At 35.3% G+C, this 23,573-nt stretch overlaps 1 protein-coding gene across 4 annotated transcripts in view; it reads left to right on the top strand.

Annotated features, from left to right (window-relative positions):
• RIC1 (RIC1 homolog, RAB6A GEF complex partner 1) overlaps positions 1–23,573 on the top strand; it is a 136,573-nt gene that overhangs the window by 43,859 nt on the left and 69,141 nt on the right. For 3 of the 4 annotated variants that reach the window (XM_004279111.3, XM_033404406.2, XM_033404407.2), the window contains exon 3: positions 17,129–17,208. In XM_004279111.3, coding sequence (XP_004279159.1) covers positions 17,129–17,208 — 80 coding nt within the window. Of the gene's footprint in view, positions 1–17,128; positions 17,209–21,409; positions 22,093–23,573 lie in introns of those variants that run through there. The other variant, XM_033404408.2, reaches the window with a different exon arrangement.

Raw genomic sequence — 23,573 nt, 5'->3', positions numbered from 1 at the left:
GTGATATAAGTTAATTCATCTCTGTTTGTATAATTTAAAACATGAATTAATGGTTTAGCTTATATGAATTATAAGTTCATAAATGGACTTTATGAAAAATAGACTTTTTTAGAGCAATTTTAAGTTAACAGCAAAATTGAGAGGAAGGTATAGAGATTTCTTGCATTACTCCCTGCCCCAACACATGCATAGCCTCCCCCCATTATCCTCCACTAGAGTGATACATTTGTTACAAAATCATTATCACCCACAGCCCATAGTTTGCATTACGGTGCACTTTTGGTGTTGTACATTGTGTGGGTTTGGATGAATTTATAATGACATGTATCCACCATTATAGTATATAAAGAGTAGTTTCACTGCCCCTCAAACCCTCTGTGCTTTACCTATTTATCCCTTCATATCCCATAACCCCTGGCAGCCACTGATCTGTTTTATTGTCTTCATAGTTTTGCCTTTTCTAGAATGTCATATAATTGGAATCATACAGTATGTAGCCTTTTCAGATTAGCTTCTTTCACTTAGTAGTATGCATTTAACGTTCTTCCATGTCTTTTCATGACTTGATAGCTCATTACTTTTCAGCATGAATATTAAATCATTGGATGTATTACAGTTTACACATTCACCTACTGAAGGACATCTTGGTTGCTTCCAAATTTTAGCAGTTATGAATAAAGCTGGTATAAACATCTATGTGCAGGTTTTTGTATGGACATGTTTTCAACTCCTTTCATGCGCTGAGGTGCGCTTGCTGGGTTGTATGGTAAAACTATGTTTAGTTTTGTAAGAAGCTGCCAAACTGTCTTCCAGAGTGGCTGTACCATTTTGTATTCCCATCAGCAATGAATGAGAGTTCCTGTTACTCCACATCTTTGACAGTGTTGTTAGTGTTTTGGATTATGATCATTCTAATAGGTGTATAGTGGTATCTCCTTGTTTTAGTTTGCATTTTTCTCACGACATATGCTCTGGAATATCTTTTCATATGCTTATTTGCCATCCATATATCTTTGGTGAGGTGCATGTTAAGGTCTTTGGCCCATTTTTTAGTTGGGTTGTTTGTTTTCTTATTTTTGAATTTTAAGAGTTTTTTGTTATTTTGGGTAACAGTCCTTTATCAGATATGTCTTTTGCAAATATTTTCTGCCAATCTGTGGCTTCTCTTTTCATTCTTTTGACAGATTTTTTGCAGAGCAGACGTTTGTAATTTTAATGATGTCAAGCTTATCAGTTTATTTCATCGATTGTGCCTTTGGTGTTGTATCTAAAAGTCATCACCAAACCGAGGTCATGTAGATTTTCTGTTATGTTATCTTTTAGGAGTTTTATAGTTTTGAGAATTGGATTTTTAAAAGTTTTAGTTTTTAATAAGGGGGATAAATGTTCGATGAAGAAAATCTGAGAATTGTAGAGAGAAACAAGAAAAAATAAATAACTTCACTACTCACAGATAATCATTAGTTTTTACTTATGTTCCTATACCTTTTTAACGGTTGTTTGCAGATACACTTATATTTAATAGTACATAGAATTTGAAAGGCTACTGAAGTCTGTTTGTTTTTAAATCCAAAGTGATATTACTATAAGTGACTGTTAATGTCACCTGTTCATGAGGAGCACATTTGATAAATCTGTGAGTTTTCATAGGCAGAGGATTATTGAAAACATATTTTTTCTTTATAGAAAGCTACTGTACAGCTTTTTTGACATGTTATATCATGAACATTGTCTCACTTCAACATTTTTCTGTAACTTGATTTTGAATGTTTGCATAGGATTCTAACTTACAGATGAGTAGATATTTAAATAGATAAATATAGAAATTTTCATTATTTTCACACAAAATTAACATCTTAATTTACACATTACTCTGCAATTTGATTTTTTTCACTTAGTATATTATGACTACCCTTCTAGATTAATACATACACTCTAACTTATTAGTTTTAGTATTTGTATAATATTCCATAGTGTGGAAGTTTCTTATACTCTTTGCTATTCTTCTCTTAATGGACCTTTGGCAACTATAAACAGTGCTACAGTAAACATCGTTATACATATACCCTTTTGTATTGGCGCATTTATTTCTTTAGGGCACTTTTCCCTATGTAGGATTGCTGGGTCAAAGTGTGTATGTATATTCTTTTTAATGAGTATTGCCAAATCATTTTTTCATAAAATTGTGTCAGTTTCCAGAGTCACTCCTATGTGTTCTTAAGATTCCTGTTTACCTACATTGTGCCTGCATTGGATTGGTGAAAAATGGTCTTGTCATTTTAATTTCCATTTGTTTAATTTCTATTGCTAGTGAGGTTTGGCATCTTTTCCTATATTTATTGGCCCTTTGCAGTTCCTCTTCTGTAGGTTGCCTGTGTTTGTCCATTTTTCTTTTTTTCTTTAATTTATTTGGTTGCACCGGGTCTTAGTTGTGGCTCGCGGGCTCCTTAGTTGTGGCACACAGGCTCCTTAGTTGTGGCATGTGAACCCTTACTTGTGGCATGCGTGTGGGATTTAATTCCCTGACCAGGGATCGAACCCAGACCCCCTGCATTGGGAGTGCGGAGTTTTATCCACTGTGCCACCAGGGAAGTCCCTGTCCATTTTTCAAACCCAGAATATTAGTTCCATATCTTTTTGCTTGTTATTTTCACTATAGCTTCAATGCCAGGAGCATTTTCTGCACACAGTGGGCATTCATATATTAAATAATATCTGAACGTACTGTTCTTTAAGCATGGTGAAGGATATCCTGTCTAGGTACAGGATTCTTAGATTGAGATTCTTTTTTTTTTTTTTTTTCCTAGCCATGAGGTAATGTTCTAGTGCCCTCTGGTTTCTAGGGTTATTAGTGAGAAGTCTAGTGTTAATCTGAGTCTTTTCCCTTTTCAGGAAACCTATTCTTTTTCTCTGAAAGATTTTTCTCTTTGTGATTGAAATTAAGTTATTTTTACTTACAAGATTGTATCTTTTTTTTTTTTTCATTAAATTGTCTCCCTCTGCCTGCCTCCCTCCTTCCCACCCCGGGCCAATCCACCCAAATTAAACCTGAGTCTTAGGCGTTTCAATCTGAAGACTTCAGTCTGTTTCTGCAGCTAGGGATTTTTTTTTCTCTTTTTCCTAAATAAGAGAAGAATAGAACAAGGTTTGTCTTGTTTTCTTCCCTTTTTTTTTTTATTGGAGTATAATTGCTTTACAATGGTGTGTTAGTTTCTGCTTTATAACAAAGTGAATCAGTTATACATATGTTCCCATATCTCTTCCCTCTTGCGTCTCCTTCCCTCCCACCCTCCCTATCCCACCCCTCCAGGCGGTCACAAAGCACCGAACTGATCTCCCTGTGCTATGCGGCTGCTTCCCACTAGCTATCTACCTTACGTTTGGTAGTGTATATATGTCCATGCCTCTCTCTTGCTTTGTCACAGCTTACCCTTCCCCTTCCCCATATCCTCAAGTCCATTCTCTAGTAAGTCTGTGTCTTTATTCCTGTATTACCCCTAGGTTCTTCATGACATTTTTTTTTCTTAAATTCCATATATATGTGTTAGCATACCTGTTTTCTTTCTTTAATTCATTATTTGCAGAGCTCCTGAATTTGTCTTCCAAGTCTCTTACCTTTCAGTAATGATTTTATCGAGAAGGGACAAGCTGTCAAGATGGCAGCATAGAAGGACGTGGAGCTCACCTCCTCCCACAGATACATACAATAATACATCTACAAGTGGAGTAGTTCTCACAGAATACACACTGAAGGCTGGCAGAAGATCTAATACAACCAAAGCTGCAAGAAAGATGCCCACGTAACTTGTTAGGATGAAAGGGGAAATAAAAAGGAATCAGGACAGGACCTGGACCCCTGGGAGGGACCTGTGAAAGAAGAAAGGTTTCCTCACCCTGGGAACCTCCTTCACCAGCTGGGAGGTCCACTGGGACAGATAGGGAGCTTCAGAGACGAATACAGGAGCCAGCTTATAGCCAGGTAGGGTAGAGGGAGACCAGCATAGACAGTCCTTGCACATTGGTGCACTTTCCAGCCTGACATGCAGGCCTGCCGGTATGTGCAGGGGCTGGATGCTGAAACTCGGGCTTCAGTGGACAGACCTGGTGAGGGGACTTGGTTTGGCTGTGCAGAGATAGCCTGAAGGGCCTGAAGTGTGGTCTGGGATGCAACTGGCACGGAGCGCAGGTCTGCCATAGGAGCCCCATTGTCAACACACGAAGGGAAGGGTGTGGGCCCACCATGGCAGCCTCATTGTCAGCATGCTCCCAGCGGGGCATGGCTGCAGCCACTGCGGACTTTAGAAATGTGCACCAGCAAGTTTTGGGAGTGTGCAAGCGCCACCAGAGTGGGTGTGCACGTGCAAAGGCAGGGCTGAAATCTGAGCAGGTTACCAGCACTCCAATAGTGGGTGCAGGAGTGCGACTTTGGTGGGTTTTCGCACCAGTGGCGTTGTGAGCATGCACATCCCTGAGAAATGTATGAGTCTGTTGATTATTGATGCTCCTGTAGCGGAGGCTGGTTTGAAGGCAGTGCCAGCAATATTGTACTTTGTGGGCGCACACACCGGGTGGCAGGTGATATCACGGAGTTGCACGTCCTGGTGGACAGCTCCTGGAGAAAAATACACAGAGGCCCCTTTCCTAGTGAGAGCTTTCCAGTCCTGCCTACCTCACACTGTAGCTTAGAACTGGATCTGGGGGCTTCTACTCCAACAATTGGGGAGCAGACCCTGCTCCCAACAGGGCTGTGACAACCACAGAGCAAAGAAGAGGCCCCGCCCAACATCCAGTGCAAGCTCTGGTCACCACAACACAACCCGTCTGTCAAGGGGATAACGGCCAGAACATGGCAGGCATCCATACCAAATACAGGCCTTGCACCAAAAACACTGGACTCACACAGGCTACACAGGGATGCTCCCAAATAAAAAACAGCCCTTTAAGACCACAGTAGATAACTGTTTCTCCTAAATTCAGAGAGAGAAATATGAGTAAAGTGAAAAATTGGAGGAACTACTCCCAATTAAAAGAACAAGAGAAATCCCCTGAAAGAACACAAAATGAAAGAAACCTCTCCATTCTACCAAACACTGAGTTCAAAAAGGAGGTAATAAAAATGCTAAAGAAATTAAGAAAGATTATTGATAGAAATGCAGATCACTGTAGCAAGGAACTAGAAACTTTAAAGAGGAGCCAGTCAAAATTAGACAGTTCAATTGCCAAGATAAAAACTGAGCTAAAGGCAATGAACAGTGGACTAAATAAGGCAGAAGAATGAATAAGTGATCTGGATGATAGAATAACAGAAATCACCCAATCAGAACAGCAGACAGAAAGACAAGTGAAAAAAAAAATTGAAAGCAGCATACGAGATCTATGGGGTAATGTTAAGCCTTCCAATCTACGCATAATAGAGATCCCAGGAGAAGAAAGAGAAAAGAGGATTGAAAGTGTATTTGAAGAAATTATGGCTGAAAACTTCCCAAATCTAAAGAAGGAAACATATCTAGGTACAGGAAGCACAGAGGGTTGCAAACAAAATGAACTAAAACAGACCTACACTGAGACGTGTTATAATTAAAATGTCAGAATTTAAAGATGAAGAGAGGATTCTTAAGGCATCAAGAGAAAAACAGTCAGTCAGTTACAAGGGAACCCCCATACGGCTATCAGCTGATTTCTCTACAGAAACTTTGCAAGCCAGAAGGGAGTGGCAAGATATATTCAAAGTCATGAAAGGGAAAAATCTGCAACCTAGGATACTGTACCCAGCAAAATTATCATTTAGAGTAGAAGGGGAGATAAAGAATTTCCCAGATAAGCAAAAACTAAAAGAATATAGCAATACTAAACCTATCCTAAAAGAAATATTGAAAGGTCTTTTCTAAATAGAAAAGAAGCAAGACTCTATAAGAAAGAGAAATCACAATAGGAAAGGCAAGTACGTAAAGGGATTGTTTGATCACCTAAGGAAGCCAGTACATAGATTTTTTAAAAAATCAAAAAATTTTGTGAAAGTGATTATAATTACAATGAACAGCAAGAGGATAACATGAAGATGTAAAATAGGACATCAGAGTCACAAAATGTAGGGGAGGGGAGTAAGAAAATATAGATCTTTTAGAATGTGTTTGAACTTATATGACTACCTGTCTAAAGCAAGGAGATATAGTAATGGGTTAACATATTTGAAAATCAGGGTAACCACGAATCAAAAACACACAATAGATTACAAAAAATAAAAAGAAAAGAACTCAAGGATAATACAAAAGAAAACTGTCAACCCACAAAAGGAAAACAAAAAGAAGAAAGGGACAAATACAAAATCAACTGGAAAACAAGGTTTAAAATGGCAATAAAGACATATCTACTTATCAGTAATTACTTTAAATGTCAATGGACTAAATGCTCTGATCAAAAGACAGAGTGGCAGACTGGATAACAAAACAAGAAGCTATAGCATGCTGCCTACAAGAGACCCACTTTAGGGTAAAAGGAACACATAGACTGAAAATGAGGGGATGGAAAAAGATACTTCATGCAAATCGACATGACAGGAAAGTGGGGGTAGCAATACTCGTATCAGACAAAATAGACTTCAAAGCAAAGGCCATAAAGAAAGACAGAAAAGGACACTATACAATGATAAAAAGATTAATATAAGAAGAGGATAGCATATGTTAACATGTATGCACCCATATAGGAACACCTGAATACATAAAACAAACACTCCTCTAAAGGTAGGTAATTTTATTGCTTCCACCATATAGTAGAGCTAACTATGGTAGACAGGTTAAAGCACCTGCCCCAGATTACATAAATACTATGTGCCTAAGATCACATCACTGATAATGGAATTCTAACCCATGAAGGCTGGTTCTAGAATTTGAAAGTCTTAATAATTTTGCCTTGCTGCCTTTCTCTGTTAGCATGGTTGTTTAATCTTACTAGCTATTATGGAATAAAGCTGAATCTAGGAGACGCTTTGAAATTTGCTTCTACAAAAAAAATCATTGATCGACTGTGTGAGAAGGATATACAGTTGTATGACCTATAGAGCAATACAGCATCACTCTCTGCACATTAAGTCAAAGCCAAAGCAGTCATCCCCATTTAATTTTCTTATGGCCTTCCCCCTGATCCCCAGGTATAGTCATTGTATGCTCTGACATGTCAGTTATATTAAAAATTCTAGTACTGTATCATCAACAGAACCACAGTCACCTCCTTATCAACTTGTACCTTAGAAAGAAATCTCACTGACACTGTTTTTTAATGGGGTGTGAGAAAGAAAATCCTTTACCATTTTAAGAATTGGCCCATAGCTTTTGGGAGTGTGCATTCTCTGAGCATCAGAAGTAGAATATAATTTTTGTAGACATGTTACCAGACCATAAATATCCTTACAGTTTTCCTCAGTTTTAGACAATTGATCTATATCCATGCGCAAGGAACATTAAAATGAATTTGAAGTACTGTCTCATTTCTAGGACTGTGTCTGGCAAATAGTAGCACCAGCATATTTAGGCATATGCGTAAGTATTTTTATTGAGGCTTTGCTTATAATAGGAAAAAACCTGGAGTCCCTTGGTTCTGTGTTCCCATCCAATCACCAGTATTTTGCTAAGTCCTGTCTCTAGTTTACTGCCATCCTCTTCTCTTTATTCTCATTGTCATTGCCTTAGCACAGGCTTTTAGTATCTTTTGTAGATTGCCTAGAACTCAAAACTTTCAGTTACATTTTTTTGTCTACTTGAAATGCATCTAAATTATGCATAGCTATTTCTGAATCACAGCTTTTATTTTTTAAAATATTTATTTATTTATTTGGCTGTGCCGGGTCTTAGTTGTGGCACGCGGGATCTTGGTTGCAGCATGTGGGATCTTTAGTTGCAGCATGCGGGGTCTTTAGTTGAGGCATGCGAACTCTTAGTTGCAGCATGTGGAATCTAGTTCCCTGACCAGGGATCGAACCCGGGCCCTCTGCACTGGGAGCTTGGAGTCTTAGCCACTGGACCACCAAGGAAGTCCCACTTATATTATTCTTACTTTAAACCTTTTGGTGGCTTCCCATTGCATTCAAAATGTGTTTCAAACTTCTTAGCCTAGTATTCAGAGCATCTTGTGATCTGGCCTCTACCTGCCATTCCAGCTCTATTTCTCATTGCTACTCTTAATATTCTCTTTCACACCCAGCTAAATGGAAATGTAGATTGTTTTGCCACAACATGAGTTACTGTGACATGAATTAGAATATAATTTATTTATAAATAAGGGAAAGACATCAGTTTAATTTAGAATTCCTGTTGTTTCATTGTGATTTTTTTTCCCGTTCCCAGCATGTTAATGTATTGAGTCACCAAATAACAGCTGAAAGCAAAGTATTATAAGAGAGTGGAATACAGCAAATTGTAGAGGAGTACAGTGTTCTAAATAGTACCCATTCATCTCTCTTTTTTTTTTTTTTCTTTTTTTTTCCCATCTTGGTGTGACCAGACACTGTTTTGGAAGTGATTACTCTGCTATTCTCCTGGATCTCTTTGAATTTTGCTCTTGTCTCCATAACTTGGTGTCTTTAAATCATACTATTTATACTTCCTTAAATTATACTATTTTTGTTAGGGTTGTTATTTTTCACAGTTAACCATTATCTTCAAAATGGTGGCTCAAAACAGCCATTTGTTTACTCTCATTCTGTGATTTGCACTGGGTTTGGTCAAATGGTTCTCCTGATCTCACCTCTAGTACTGATGTGGCTACAGTCATTTGACAGCTCCACTGATGCTGGATAGCCCCTTAGTTACATATCTGGTAGTTGACTGTAGCTGTCTGTTCTGGTTTTCTTTGTGACCTCTTATTTTCCAGTAGGCTAGATAAGGCCTTTCTTGTGATGGTAGAAGCTTTTCAAGAAGCAGAAGTTTCTAAGTCGAACCATCACTTCCATTCCTCTTTTCTAAATAGCTTTATTGAAGTACTGTTGATATACAATAAATTGCACATGTTTGAAATGTACAATTAGATAAATTTTGAAACCATAACTACAGTCAAGATAGTGAACAGATCCATCACAGGTTTCCTTGTACCCTTTTGTAATTCCTCCATCCTGCCATGATTCACCTCCCTCTAAAACCAATTACTGATTTGCTTTCTGTCACTACAGATTACTAGAGTTTTAAACAAATGGAATCATACAGTATGTGCTATGACATTTTTCTAATTTCTTTTACTCAGCATAATTATTTTGAGATTCATGCATGTTGTCATGGATCAGTAGTTAATGCTGAGTATCTTATTGAATATAACACAGTTGGTTTATCCATTTATCTGTTGATGGGCATTTGAGTTGTTCATAGTTTTGGGCTATTTTAAATAAAAGTGCTATGAACATTCATGTACAAATCTTTATATGGGCATATATTTCCTTTTATCTTGGGTAAATAGCCATGAATGGAACAGCTAGATCGTAAGGTAGGTCCCTTATGTTTAACTTTTTAAGGACACGCTAAACTTTTTACGAAGCAGTTGTACCATTTTACATTCCTACCAGCAGGGTACAAGAGTTCTCATTCCTCTTTGCCAACCTAAGGTGTGCCTTTTTAATTTTAGCTATTCTAATGGCTGTGTGGTGGTATCCCATTATAGTTTTAATTTACATTTCTCTAATAACTAATGATGTTGAACATCTTTTCATTTGTTTATTTGCCATGTGTGTTTTCTGTGGTAAAGTGTCTTTTCAGATCATTCGCCCATTTTATTTATTGGGTTCTTTGCTTTCTTATTGTTGAGTTTCTAGCGTTCTTAGTGTATTTTGGATTCAAGTCCTTTATTACACATATGCTTTACGAAGAATTTCTCCTAGTATGTTACTTGTCTTTTCATTCTCTTAACACTATTTTTTGAATGCGTGAAGTACTTAATTTTGATGATGTCTGGTTCATTAGTTTATTTTTTAATGGCTCTTATCTTCTTCCTATGCTTTCTTCTAGAAGTCTTATGATTTAGGTTTTATATTTAGGTCTCTGATATATGTTGAGTTAATTTTTATATATGGTGCAGGATATGGATCTAAGTTAATTATTTGCATATTGATATTCAGTTGTTCCAGCGCCGTTTGTTGAAAAGGTTATCCTTTCTATATTGCATTTCTTTTGCATCTGTGTCATAAATCTGTTGTCCACATGTATGTGGGGTTTTGTCTGTGTTCTCTATTCAGTTCCATGATATATTTGTCTGTGTTAATACAGTATTACTTTTGATTACTCTAGCTTTGTAATAATTTTTGAAATCACAGTGTGTTACTTTTTCAACTTTGTTTTCAAAGTTGTTTTCAGTGTTTTAGGACCTTTTGTTTCTGTATGAATTTTAGCATCAGCTTGTCGGTTTCTATGAAAATACCTGCTGAGATTTTGACTGGCATTGCATTGGATATGTGGATCCATTTGGGGGGAGTTGTCATCTTAGCAGTATTGAATCTTCTGACCTATGAACAACATATATCTCTTCCTTTATTTAGATATTTTTAACTTTGTCAATGTTTTGTTATCAGTGTACAAGTATTTCACATCTTTTGCCAGGTTTATCCCAAAGTATTTTATATTTTTTGATGTTTTTGAAAACAGTATTTTAATTTGCTGATTGTTCACTGATAGTATATAGAAATGCAGTTGATTTTTCTATTGATCTTGTATCTTGCAACCATGCTAAACTCAGTTATTCTAGTACTGTTTTTGTAGATTCCGCCAGATTTTCTGTATAGACAGTGACGTCAAAAAACAGTTTTACGTTTTTCCTTTCCAATCTGGATCCTTTTATTTCTTTTTCTTGCCTGATTTTATTGGTTAGACTGTCCAGTACAATTTTGAATAGGAGGAAAGCATTTAGTCTTTTACTATTAAGAATCATGTTATAGGGGCTTTCCTGGTGGCGCAGTGGTTAAGAATCCACCTGCCAATGCAGGGAGCACAGGTTCAAGCCCTGGCCCGGGAAGATCCCACATGCTGCAGAGCAGCTGAGCCCGTGTGCCACAACTACTGAACCTGTGCTCTGGAGCCCACAAGCTACAGCAACTGAGCCCGCGTGCCACAACTACTGAAGCCCGCGTGCCTAGAACCTGTGCTCCTCAACAAGAGAAGCCACCGCAATGAGAAGCCTGCACACCGCAATGAAGAGAAGCCCCCGCTCGCCGCAACTGGAGAAAGCCCATGCACAGCAACAGAGACCCAGTGCAGCCAAAGATAAATAAATAAATAAATATTAAAAAAAGAAGAAGAATCATGTTATAGATATTTTGTAAATCTCCTTTATCAAGTTGTGGAAATTAACCCTCTCATTAATTTGCTGAAAATTTTTAATTAGTAATGTTATATTGGATTTTTTCTAATGTCTTTCCTGCATTTACTGAGACTATCATACTATTTTTCTTTTTTAGTTTGTTAAGATGGTAACTTACATTTATAGATTCTTGAATGTTAAACCAACCCTGCATTCCTGGATAAACCCCATTTACTTATGATGTATTAATACATTGTTAGATTTAATTTGCTAAAACTGTTTATAAATTTTACATCTGTGTTAATAAGCGATATTGGCTTGTAGTTTCTTTTCCTCATAATGTCTTTGTCTTCTTTTAGTATGAGGGTAATGCTGGCCTCATAAAATGTGATCAAAAGTGTTCCCTCTTTGTTGGTTTTCTAGAAGAGTTTGTGTTGAATTGATACCTCTTTTCTAAGTATTTGATAGAATTCACCAGTGATAGCATGTGGGCCTAGAGTTTTGTTCTGCTTTGTGGAAAGGATTTTAATTGAAATTTCAATTTCTTTAGTAGATATAAGCCTATGTAGGGTACCTCTTTCTTTTCAGTACGATTTAATAGTTTGTGTCTTTAAAGGAACCCATCCATTTCATCCAAGCTGGAAATTTACTGTCATAAAGTTATTCACAGTACTCCCTTGTTATTTTAATATCTGTAGAATATGTAGTGATGTCACCTCTCTCATTTCTGATAGTGGTTATTCTCTTTCTTTTTTTCCTGGACAGTATGACTAGAAGTATATCGATTTTAATGATCTTTAAAAAAAAAAAAAACAGATTTTAATTTCATTGATTTTATTTTTGTTTTCTACTTCACTGATTTCTATGCTGATCTGTATTATTTCCTCTATTTTTTTTTTAATTTGTTTACTTTGGGTTTCATTTGCTCATCTGTTTCTTGTTTAAAGTAGAACCCAAGGTCACCGATTTGGCATTTTTCTTTTTTTCTAATACAGGTATTTGAAGCTATAAAATTTCCCTTAAGTACTGCTGTAATAACACCCCACAAATTTTAGTATCCTGTATTTTTCTAAATTTCTGTCTTGATTTCTTCTTTTATTCATGAATTATTTACAAGCATATTATTATTTTTTTTTTTTTCGGTATGCGGGGCTCTCACTGTTGTGGCCTCTCCCGTTGTGGAGCACAGGCTCCGGACACGCAGGCTCAGCGGCCATGGCTCACGGGCCCAGCCGCTCCGCGGCATGTGGGATCTTCCCGGACCGGGGCACAAACCCATGTCCCCTGCATAGGCAGGCGGACTCTCAACCACTGCGCCACCAGGGAAGCCCTACAAGCATATTATTTAGTTTCCAAATATTTGAGAGTTCTCCAGAAATCTTATGTCATCAATTTCTAGTTTAATTCTGTTGGGGTGAAGAAACATATATTATACATGTTTTATTTTTATATATGGTAAGACCCCAACATACATTGCTATTATTCTTGTTTAAAAAGTCAGTTTAGGGCTTCCCTGGTGGCACAGTGGTTGAGAGTCCGCCTGCTGATGCAGGGGACACGGGTTCGTGCCCCGGTCCGGGAAGATCCCACATGCCGCGGAGCGGCTGGGCCCGTGAGCCATGGCCGCTGAGCCTGCGTGTCCGGAGCCTGTGCTCCACAACGGGAGAGGCCACAACAGTGAGAGGCCTGCGTACCCCCCCCAAAAAACACAAAAAACCCCCCAAAAAACAAAAAAAAAGTCAATTTACCACAGCCATACCTGAGGACTGCCTTCCTGAGCATTCTAATCAATGCCCTGTGCGTTATGAGTTTCCTCAGTCTTGCTGGTGGGACAGGGACTGTTTTCTGGACTGTTGGAGCACCATGCACTGTTCCCTTTACTAATCCTTTTGGTTTCTCTTCTGCCTTGGTAGTATCCTCACATGCATGTGCTTATTGGTGCTCTTTGATTCTTTCTCCATGCAGCTCTCTTGACTCTGGTACTCTGTCATATAAATTTTGTTAGTGCCTTGTTCTTCCTGGACTCTCAACATCGTCTTCTCAACTCAGGGAGTCTGCCAGGCTCTGTCTCTATTCCCCTTCTCAGTGCTGTGACCTGGAAACTCAAGAGAGTAAGCTGGAACAATCATAGAACTCACCTGAGTTGTTTTCCATGTGTCAGAGATCACTAGCCTTCATTGCTTGTCAGTGTTTTGAAAACCATTGTTTCATATATTTTGTTTGGTTTTTGGTTGTTTGTTTCGGATGGAAGCACAAATTGACTTCAGCTTAATCCATCTTCGTTGGAAGCAGAAGTGTTTTGTTTTTTTAAGTATTCTGATATAAAACAATGTGATAGAACTAGTAATAATATAATAATTTTTGATGACTATTTGTATCAAAAGATATTCTTCACCTATCTTTGAGAGAATGTGTTATTTATAACCATTTTTGTTATTTTTCATTTAACTATATTCATAGGTATGAATGTACAAAGTCTGAAAGAGTATACAAAAGTGTTAGATCATTATCTTATGCTTTGGGGTGAGTAATTTTATATACTTGAACATGTATAACAAAAAAATAAAGCTAAAAACAGAGAACATCATTTATAAACCAGTGTAAAGAATTAAAAAATGCTAGTCTGTTATCAGCCTTATTTGAAACCTGATATGACAGTATGTTGGGATAGAAGATACATCTCTAAATCATCAAATCCTTCTCTCTTAAGTTATTACAGAAATCTCTGTGATGCCGTTATTCAAGTCATTGGAGCCAGATGCATAAATCTGTCCTATTCTTTATGGTAAAAATGGTATATGCTGAGGAAGAAATGCACTATGACTTGGAATTCTAAACTATCTGGTAAATTCATGTACAAAAAAGTATTTGGGTTGGTAGAGGAAAGTATTGGGATGCTGCCTACAGGTTAAGCATTAGTTATATATAGCAGTTGATTTGTCTCATGACACGGTTAGATTTAAATTACTCCTGTTTACAGAAGTTTACTATTTGTAATATATATGTCATGCATCAGTCATAAAATAATTTAAAAATACATTTAATTTGGGGTGGCAAGTGAAAACTTCCCAAATGCCCAAACAAAGCAGAATAGAAACAGGCAGTTAATAATAATAATAATAATGATAACCGTATCAACTACCACCACCACCTGTAGAATTCAATCTCTTCTTTTTAAAATGTGGAATTAGGTGAGGTAGTTTGCATGGTTTTTTAAAAGCTCTGTTACTAGATTTGCAATTGAAATAAATGATGTGAAACTTTAATATTCATACCTCTCTGACTGATAATTTGTTGCATTATTAATATCCTTTTACATTATTGTTTCTAGTTCTTCTAAGTAGCATTAGTAGAGACAAGGCTGTCTCTTCCAGCCTCTATTTAAGTAGTGATTTTCTTTTATCCTCTCAATACCTTTATCCTTATGACCTTATGGCCCTAATTCATGGATAGACAAAAGAAAGGGACATAAAGACTTGTCATATAAGTTGCCTACAGATTGTTGGGCCTCTGTAATTAAAGGCACATAATCCAGTAATATACCTTGGAGAAAGAAAAAAATATTGTTAAGATAGGGATAACAGGAAAGAGAACTTCGAAGTTCTTTATTTTGTCTTTTCATTAACTTAGAAAAGTTAGTTTTGAGGTGTGTGCGTGTGTTTATGGATGTATACTCAAAGAAGGTATTGGTATTGTTGCCTACAGAGTAAGCAGTAGTTATATACTTTTTTGCAGTATTTTAGGGATAGGAAGAGAAGGGCCATCATAACACTGCATAAAAACAGTTTTAGTATAGATACACAAAGATGCTACTTTTTAAGGATGATCATGTTTTTACTACCAAAACTTTTTAAGTTGTTCAAAGGCAGGACTGTTAAAAAAAAAAAAAAAGGCAGGACTGTTCATGAAATTATCACTGATGAATGTCATTGAGATCTGGAAATAAATAGCATTTAATATACATGCAAAGCCATAGAAACTTGGTAAAGATCATTGATACAGAATACCAAAATAGTAAATCAAGCCATTATTTGTAATTTGATCTAGTATACCGTCTATATAAAATTTCTAAATGCTGGTGCAAAGTGATGCTATGTTTTTCCTGGCATTATAGTCTTCTAAGCACTTGTTAAAATTCTGAGTACATTATTAGCATTTGATATTCTGAAATGTTGAACTTTTGACCTTGAGTGACTGATATTCAGACAGTGGTTGTATGTTATTCATCTAAGTACTAGACCGTATTATTTTACTTTTCTAGCCCCTGTAACAGTAGAGTTTACACATTTTAAACAGTCACTAATCTATATCGGGGTCATGATGTCTGAAACTTTCAATATGGTTTGATTTGAATCCATTATCTTTTTGATCCCATAGTTTTCACATTAGAAGAATAAAAAATTGCACATGAGTAATTAGAATGATGATCTTTTCTGAAGGATTTTAACCTTTTTTCTTTTGTATCCCAATATGTTGAATTAGAGTTTTGGAATACATTAAAATATTAAAGTTTATAGCTTAGAAACAAAACACCTGGCTTTGCTGAAGAAATTGAGTATTTCCTCTGGCATTCCTTTATGTGAAAAACAGAAAACGAGTACTGGAAAGAAACTTGAAACTTTGAATAATTTTTTCAGTTTCTTTAGTTCTACTTTGGGTAAAAGCCCTCCTGCCTCTAAAATGATAAGAATTCAGTGTGAATATAAAGAAGTTTGGGTAAAACATTGCCACTTCACTCTGTTAATGCCTGAAAATGTTTGTTTAGAAAAAGCTAAATATTGTATTTATATAAATGTAAAATGGTTGTTTGAGCTTTACAAGTCAGATATGTGCCATGATCATATGATGGCACTGTTTGTTTTAATATAATTTATATATATATTTTAATTGAAATATAGTTGATTTACAATGTGTGTTAATTTCTGCTGTACAGAAAAGTGATTCTTATACATATACATACGTTTTTTAATATTCTTTTCCATTATGGTTTATCACAAGATATTGACTATATTTCCCTGTGCTGTACGGTAGGGACCTTGTTGTTCATCCATTCTATGCATAACATGTTTGCATCTGCTAATCCCAAACTCACAATCCATCCCCCCCACCCCCCCATCCCCCGGCAGCCACAAGTCTGTTCTCTATGTCTCTGAGTCTGTTTCTATTTTGTAGATAAGTTCATTTGTGTCATATTTTAGATTACATATATAAGTGATATCATATGGTATTTGTCTTTCTCTTTCTGACTTACTTCACTTAATACAGTTTATATTTTTAAAACATTTTATTAACTTAGAAAAATTAGCTGATGTTCAAATTTTTTAAGTTGGAGGTTTGCTCTGTTTTTACTTCTGTCTTGATATATTTTGTAGTAAATCAGAGGCTAATTGATTGATTTTGAAATGTATAAAATATGTTATTCTGAAGTTACACTATATAAACTTTGAGTAGAGTCAAGAATTTCATCATACTTACTATTTGGTGACATAATTGCTTTAAAAACTCAGAAAAATTATTTGCCGTATTATTCCAGAGTTTAAAACGTTCTGTATATTTTGCAAAATAATCATCTATTATTGAATAATAAAGTTATTTTAGAATATTAATGTCTACAGCATGTTATGAACTATTGATTTCAATTACCTATGAAATATTTTGAAATCTGTAAATCCCTTTCATGAGTTACTTTAAACAAGATGGATTATATTGAAGCAAAGTGATTTTTTTATTTGCATAATTAAGCTATAGCTCTTCAAAAGGGGGTTCTTGAAGTGTTTTCAAAGTAACAATATATAAAATTAAGATTACAGTCATAGCCTTACCCTTTAATTCATGGTAAATAAAATTTATCTTTCAGACGGCAAATGGCTACATCTTGTTTTTTCATATAACATCTACAAGAGGGGACAAGTACCTTTATGAACCAGTGTATCCCAAGTAAGTTTGTTGTCTTTCATTTTTTAAATATTTGATTTGCATACTTTGTATTCACAAAACATTACAGTTTGGGGTTGTCTCAAGTGCTAAGCCAGCATTTCCAAAACACTGTTTTAAAGATTACCAGGTCTTTGAACTGCTGTCACTTGAATAAAGAATTCTATAATTAAATAAGTCTGAAAATCTTGGATGGATGTACTGTCTCCAGAATTACTATTAAAATACTCCAGATCTGGCATCCTTTAGTCTTTATTGGGGATGTATGAGCTAAGATCATGAGGGGAAGAGGTGAAGTGTCAGTAAGCTATACGTACTTTTTCCTGTACATTTTAGTATATGCATAGAAAAAATATGTACCCCAAACAGTGGGTTACCTCTTGATTAGAATTTGAGGGAACTTGGACTTTTGATCTTTAATCTGTGTTCTGTATGTTTTGCATTGTTTTTTTTTCCTTTTTTGTTATTTTCCTTACTTGTGAAACAAGAGAACATTTTATTGAAAGACCTTTTGAAATAAAAGAACATGTAATGTAATTTTCAAGTATTTCACCTTTTTAAAAAACGATCAAGCCATTAAAACTGGATGAAAATATAAATGAATTATTTATCACATTTCTAGATGATAGAAGACAGAGGTTATTAGTTATATAAGTAATTAAAGGGAAAATAGATTACATTATATGAAAGTTTAAATTTCTGAAAATTAACAGAAAAAAAAAAGACCAACATTAAAAGGGCAGATAACAAACTGGGGGAAAATTTTGCAGTAAACAAGACCAAGGCTTACTATTTTTTATATGAAGGGGTCATATAAATTGCTAAGAAACACAAAGATTTCAAAAGATAAATACGTAAAAGCAATCTCATAAGAGGAAATGTCATCCATTTTAATTCTCAATTTAGACATACTCTGAAAGATTTCAAAAGATAAATAGGTAAAAGCAATCTCATGAGAGGAACTATCTCCATTTTAATTCTCAATTTAGACACTCTCCTGTAAATAAAAAGCAATAAACAGAATCACCTGTACTTAACTTGATTATTTTTTATACTATTATAGGTGGGCAGGGGACTATTATAGGTGGGCAGGGGAGGGAAATAACATCTCTTGAAACAGTGAAAAATACAATTTTCTTCCATTTGCCAACATGATTTACATATATTTAGAGTGTTTTGGAATAGTATTTTGAGACTCACTTTTTGTTTTCCAGAGGTTTTAAAAAGTTTCTTACCTTTTAATTCTAAGACTCCAGGGGACACTGCTTAACTAAGTAGTAGTCCCAACAATGCATGAGCTATGCTGTGTTTGACTGTATATGTTAAGCTAAAGAACTAAGTAAAGAGCATTATTGTTTTGTTTTGTTTTTAAACTTGGATGTTCTTCCACTGTGTTGAAGAGTTTGAGTTTCAATATGTGGGCTCAATAAAATGTGTATTGCCTTAGAGCAGCATAAATAGAAATTAAGGGGGGATATAGGCTTTGGTGTTAGATAGACCTGGAATTGAATGTCAGTTCTGCTGCTTTTCAGCTGTATGTCTCCTATCAAGTTAAAATACCTCTAAAAACCTGAGTTTCCTCATCTGTAGAATGAGATAACAGTAGTAATTATTTTCTAGGATTAAATGAGACCATGCATATTAAATGTTTAGGTAACTGCCTAGCTTGTGGAAAAATTAATAATGGACAGCTGCTATTATTATTAATATATTTTTTCCCTCATCAAATTTTTACTTTATTTCTAATGTTTTAAGTGATTATATATATAAAGTGATTTTATACATTACATAAATTGTATATATTATATATATTTTTTGTTTTTAACTTGATAATATACTTTTTTCAGAGTTTAACTTCTAGTAACTGTTACATAAAATCAAACAAAATCTCTTATATGGAAACAGTTTCGCAGAGCAGATTAGAATCAGCCTATTATGCATTTGTTTGCTAGACTACTTTCTAGTTCGGCTTTTTAGTCTAGTAAGTTTCTTAGTTTTTCTGTAGAACCTGTTTATAAAATGGGAATAAAAATATTTTCTTCAGTTGTTTGGAGGGTTATGTGAGTTTAGGTTTTTAAAACCTGATTTGAGGAGAGTTTTTTTTTAAATTTAGTTTTTATTGGGTGTAAGATAAGCTCAAGGATGTATTATACAATATACAATGTAGCCAATATTTTGTAATAACTGTAAATGGAAAGTAAATTGTATAAAAATTTTTAAAAACTAAAAAAATTTAGTTTTGAGAGTGTATCATCATCATCTGTGCCATTGTAAACACTTATGCAATTCAAGACACTATTCTAAGCACTTTTTCAAACTAACTTAATCCCTGTAGCAACCTGATGAGGTAGTTATGTACAGTAACTATACAAACTGCAGCACAGAGATGGCCAAGTAACTCACCCATAGTCATACACTAGTAAGTGACACAGTCAGGATCTAAACGTAAGTGTTGTAGCTTCAAAATCTGTGTATTTAAATTAACCACCAATACTACACTTCAACCCCGTGTGTCCATCTAGCCATCTACTACTTTGGGTTTTATTTGGGGAGTTAGGGAACCAAAAATGGATAAATGATCTGGAGTGGTTTATAGTAGTCCTGAAGAATAGAGACAGCATAATTGAGGCCAGTGGTTAGTCATCCTCTTCACAGTTTTAGAAACGCTATTGTCTCTTGCTTCTCTTCTCTAAATCTTATAAGTTCCTCCCATGAGTTTTTCTATAGTATCTCAACTTCCTTGTATTATGTGACAGCATCTTAACCTCAGACTGCCTCTTTTCCCATAGTGCTTCATCTTAGAACAGGTCAGATGCCCCCATAATCTTTCAGAGTTTCCACATAGTGTTGTTTCCAACATCCTTCCTGTTGATGGTGGGGGTCAGGCTTCAGCAATGGTTACAGTCTTATATTAAATGACTCTTTATGCCTCAAAGGTCATTTAGGTCATTTATTGTTTGATTAATGAATTTTCCATTTCTTTCATCCTTTGCATCTTTATAAATTCCATTCTATATTAAAATATTCCTTCATATTGGTTACACAGGCCAATGGATGGACTTATCCATTGAAGGGGTCATCTTGATGGCTTTTTCTTTCATGTCTTGTAACTTACAGTGCAATTAATGAAGGAAACTCTGTCAGGGATAAATCAGAAATAATTTGTGTTAAGCTTTAGAATATGTTCATGTGTTTATTTTTAAGTATGAGTTTGGTAGATCTTGAAACTGCAAATCATATTTAATTTCATAATGAAAATAATTTCAACAAACATTTCATCATTATGTATATACTACTTTGAGAGCAGAGATTTTTTTCTCCTTATTCTTTCTATCTTTCCACCTTATTGAGACCAGCCTTATTGAGGTTAGTGGTCTTTTAAAAAGAAAAGTTACTGTACTAAAATTCAGTATATTTAATTATCAACTATTAAAGATGAAGATATTATCTTCTTCACTGAAAAAAATCACTCCAAAACAACTATCAAAATTCAGACGTCCCACTCCCTCCCCAAGGCCAATATTTTTACCATCTGTTATGAATTAGTGCTAGGTGGGAAGCAAGAAGAGAATAATTAGTTGAAGTTAGCAATTTCTAACTTCAACACAACTTGCCTTTTCAAAAATCCTGCTTCTTGGGAACTATACTCAATATGTTACAATAACCTATAAGAGAAAAAAATCTGATAAATACACATATATATGATACATATATATACACATATATATTATATATACAACTGAATCACTGCTGTACACCTGAAACTAGCATAACATTGTAAGTCAATTATACTTCAATAAAATAAAGCTTCTTGCAGGAGAAACCTGCAAGTAAGGGGATATAAACATTTACTCAGTTACATCAAAGAGAATAAAAGAGGTTTGAATTACTTACAGATGTGAAAGATTCCCCTCAACATTTGTTTTTTTCTTTTTGCTAGTAAGTTTTGAGTGTTAGTTTTCTGGAGAATAAACTTTAACTGCTTTTTTCCCCTTAAGCTTCTATAGATTTAGAAAGTTATTTCTAACAATATATCTTGGTCTAAGTTCAGTTTTTGAACTTGACAAAGTGTGTTAGTTATCCTAACATTTTTGATTCCCTTTGATCTTCTCAAAACGTTGCATGTGTAATTTGATTTCAATATATATGTATTCTGTAACAGTACATGTGTAACCTTTAGCTGTTCAACTTTGTGTCTTTTATGTATCCATTAGCTTACATTATAATTGCATGAGCATTTACTAATAAGATTAATTAGCAACGTTATTCTATAAATTCTGGACAGTGAAAACCACTCCCTGTTGGCCACACTTCTAAGACTGGCACCTGAATTCAAAGAATCACAGAATTGTTAAGAAATCTGCCTGATTCAAAGAGCCCTGTGCATTGTTCTTATCAGACTCAAAGCTGTCTGATTTTGTGATAATGTAAATAAAAAGCTTTTTTTTTCTTTTTAAGAAAAATGATATAAAATGCCTGGTGATAAAGAGTACTTACCTCTTTCAGAAAACTCTTCTGAAGAATTGTTGTCATCCATCTGTCCATTTAAGTATTAAATTTTGTCAGGCTCCAGGACCGTTTTAGATACTGGGATGCAGCAGAGGAAAAAGAAAAAAGAAGAAAAACAACAACAACAAGAAACTCTACTCATACAGCCTGCATTCTTGTAATAGATGGTGATAAATAAGTAAAATACATTACAAATTAGGTGATACATTCTATGGAGAAAAATAAAGCCGGGAAAGGGAATGGGAAGTGGGGAAACAACTTGAAATAGAGTGGTCAGGGTCTTTACTGAGAAGATGATGTTTTAAAAGTTCTCAATGAGATGAGGAAACAAAACATACACCCATGGCCAGAGCATTCTGGATTGGTGAGATTTAGAAGGTAAGAAAGTTAATAAGAAGAAATTACTGTGAATAAATCCTAGGTCTTATCTAATAACTTACAGTGAAAAAATCAGAAGGGAGAAATTTTTTATTAAATATAAAAAGAAAAATTACATTCTGCTTTTAAAATAACCTAATCCTGGGAAAGCCTACAGTTTATTCTCTTTTTTGTAAATGGCACCATCATTTGAGCTTATTTATTCTTACGACTTAATAACTCCAATAGCCAGTCTGTATCAAGTCCAGTATATTCTACCTTGTATCCCTCATGTCTTTCCCTTCTTCCTAATTCTCAGCAACACTACTTTAGCTTGGGTTCTGTCATTTTTCTCCTGGATTATTGTAATATCTTATTAATTAATCTTTTGTGGTTTTCCCCTAAGTGAATTTTTCTAACATAAAATTAACTTGCCATTTTTCTACAGTTTTTCAGTGGCTTTTCTTAGATTTCAGGATTAATCGTGTTGCTTACTTTTTTTGAGTTTTATTTTACAAATCTGAAGAATGGATTTAATATCCACTTCATGAAGATGTCATTAGGTTGTTTTTGTTTGTTTGTTTGTTTTTTGCGGTACGCAGGCCTCTCAGTGTTGTGGCCTCTCCCATTGCGGAGCTCAGGCTCCGGACGCACAGGCTCAGCAGCCATGGCTCACGGGCCCAGCTGCTCCGCGGCATGTGGGATCTTCCCGGACTGGGGCACGAACCCGTGTCCCCTGCATAGGCAGGCGGACTCTCAACCACTGCGCCACCAGGGAAGCCCTGTCATTAGGTTTAAATCAACACCTTAAATTACTCTGTAGAGTACCTAAAATAATGCTTTACTGTTGCCCAGGATTTTGTTATGCGTTCTCTTGTATTCTACATGCTCTTACTGGCTTTAATTATCCAGTATATATGGATGAGGTTCAGACGTTTCTGTAATATAGTACCACTTTCTTAAGCTTCTGGCCCACCTTTCTGGAACAAATCTATTTAGGTGTCTCTAGGCAGCCTCAAACTCATCATGTGTAAACCTAACTCATTTCCTCTCTACCAAGCCAAACATGTTACTGCTTTTCTAAAATTTATTGCCATTACCATGATCTTTTATACAGTGTGTGATGTTGAAAACCTTGGAATCTTTATTTCTTCATTTCTCTTCTTTGTTTGGTAATCAGATTGTATTGATTGATTACAACTCTCTAGTGCCTCTAAAATTTGCTAGTATGTATTTTACTCTCACTTGTCATATTAAGGGCATTCATGGCCTCTCCTTGCCTATTGAAAAGCTTGTTTACTAACTCATTCTTGTCCTCTAGTCTCTTTCTCCTCCATACTGAAATCCATTCTTTGCACTGATAACCAGATTTATTCTTCAAAGCAGAAACTTGATGATGTGATTCTTGTCTCAGAAACTTTTTTTTAAAGTCTGGATTTACTTTGTTCTAAATAATTAACACCTGGATCTAAAGATACAAAAAAGCTAGCATTATACATCAG

The sequence above is a fragment of the Orcinus orca genome, chromosome 6 (genome assembly GCF_937001465.1).
Source record: "Orcinus orca chromosome 6, mOrcOrc1.1, whole genome shotgun sequence".
Lineage (NCBI taxonomy): Eukaryota > Metazoa > Chordata > Mammalia > Artiodactyla > Delphinidae > Orcinus > Orcinus orca.
Note: the sequence above shows the minus strand (reverse complement) of the source record. Positions and strands in the feature narration are given on the sequence as shown.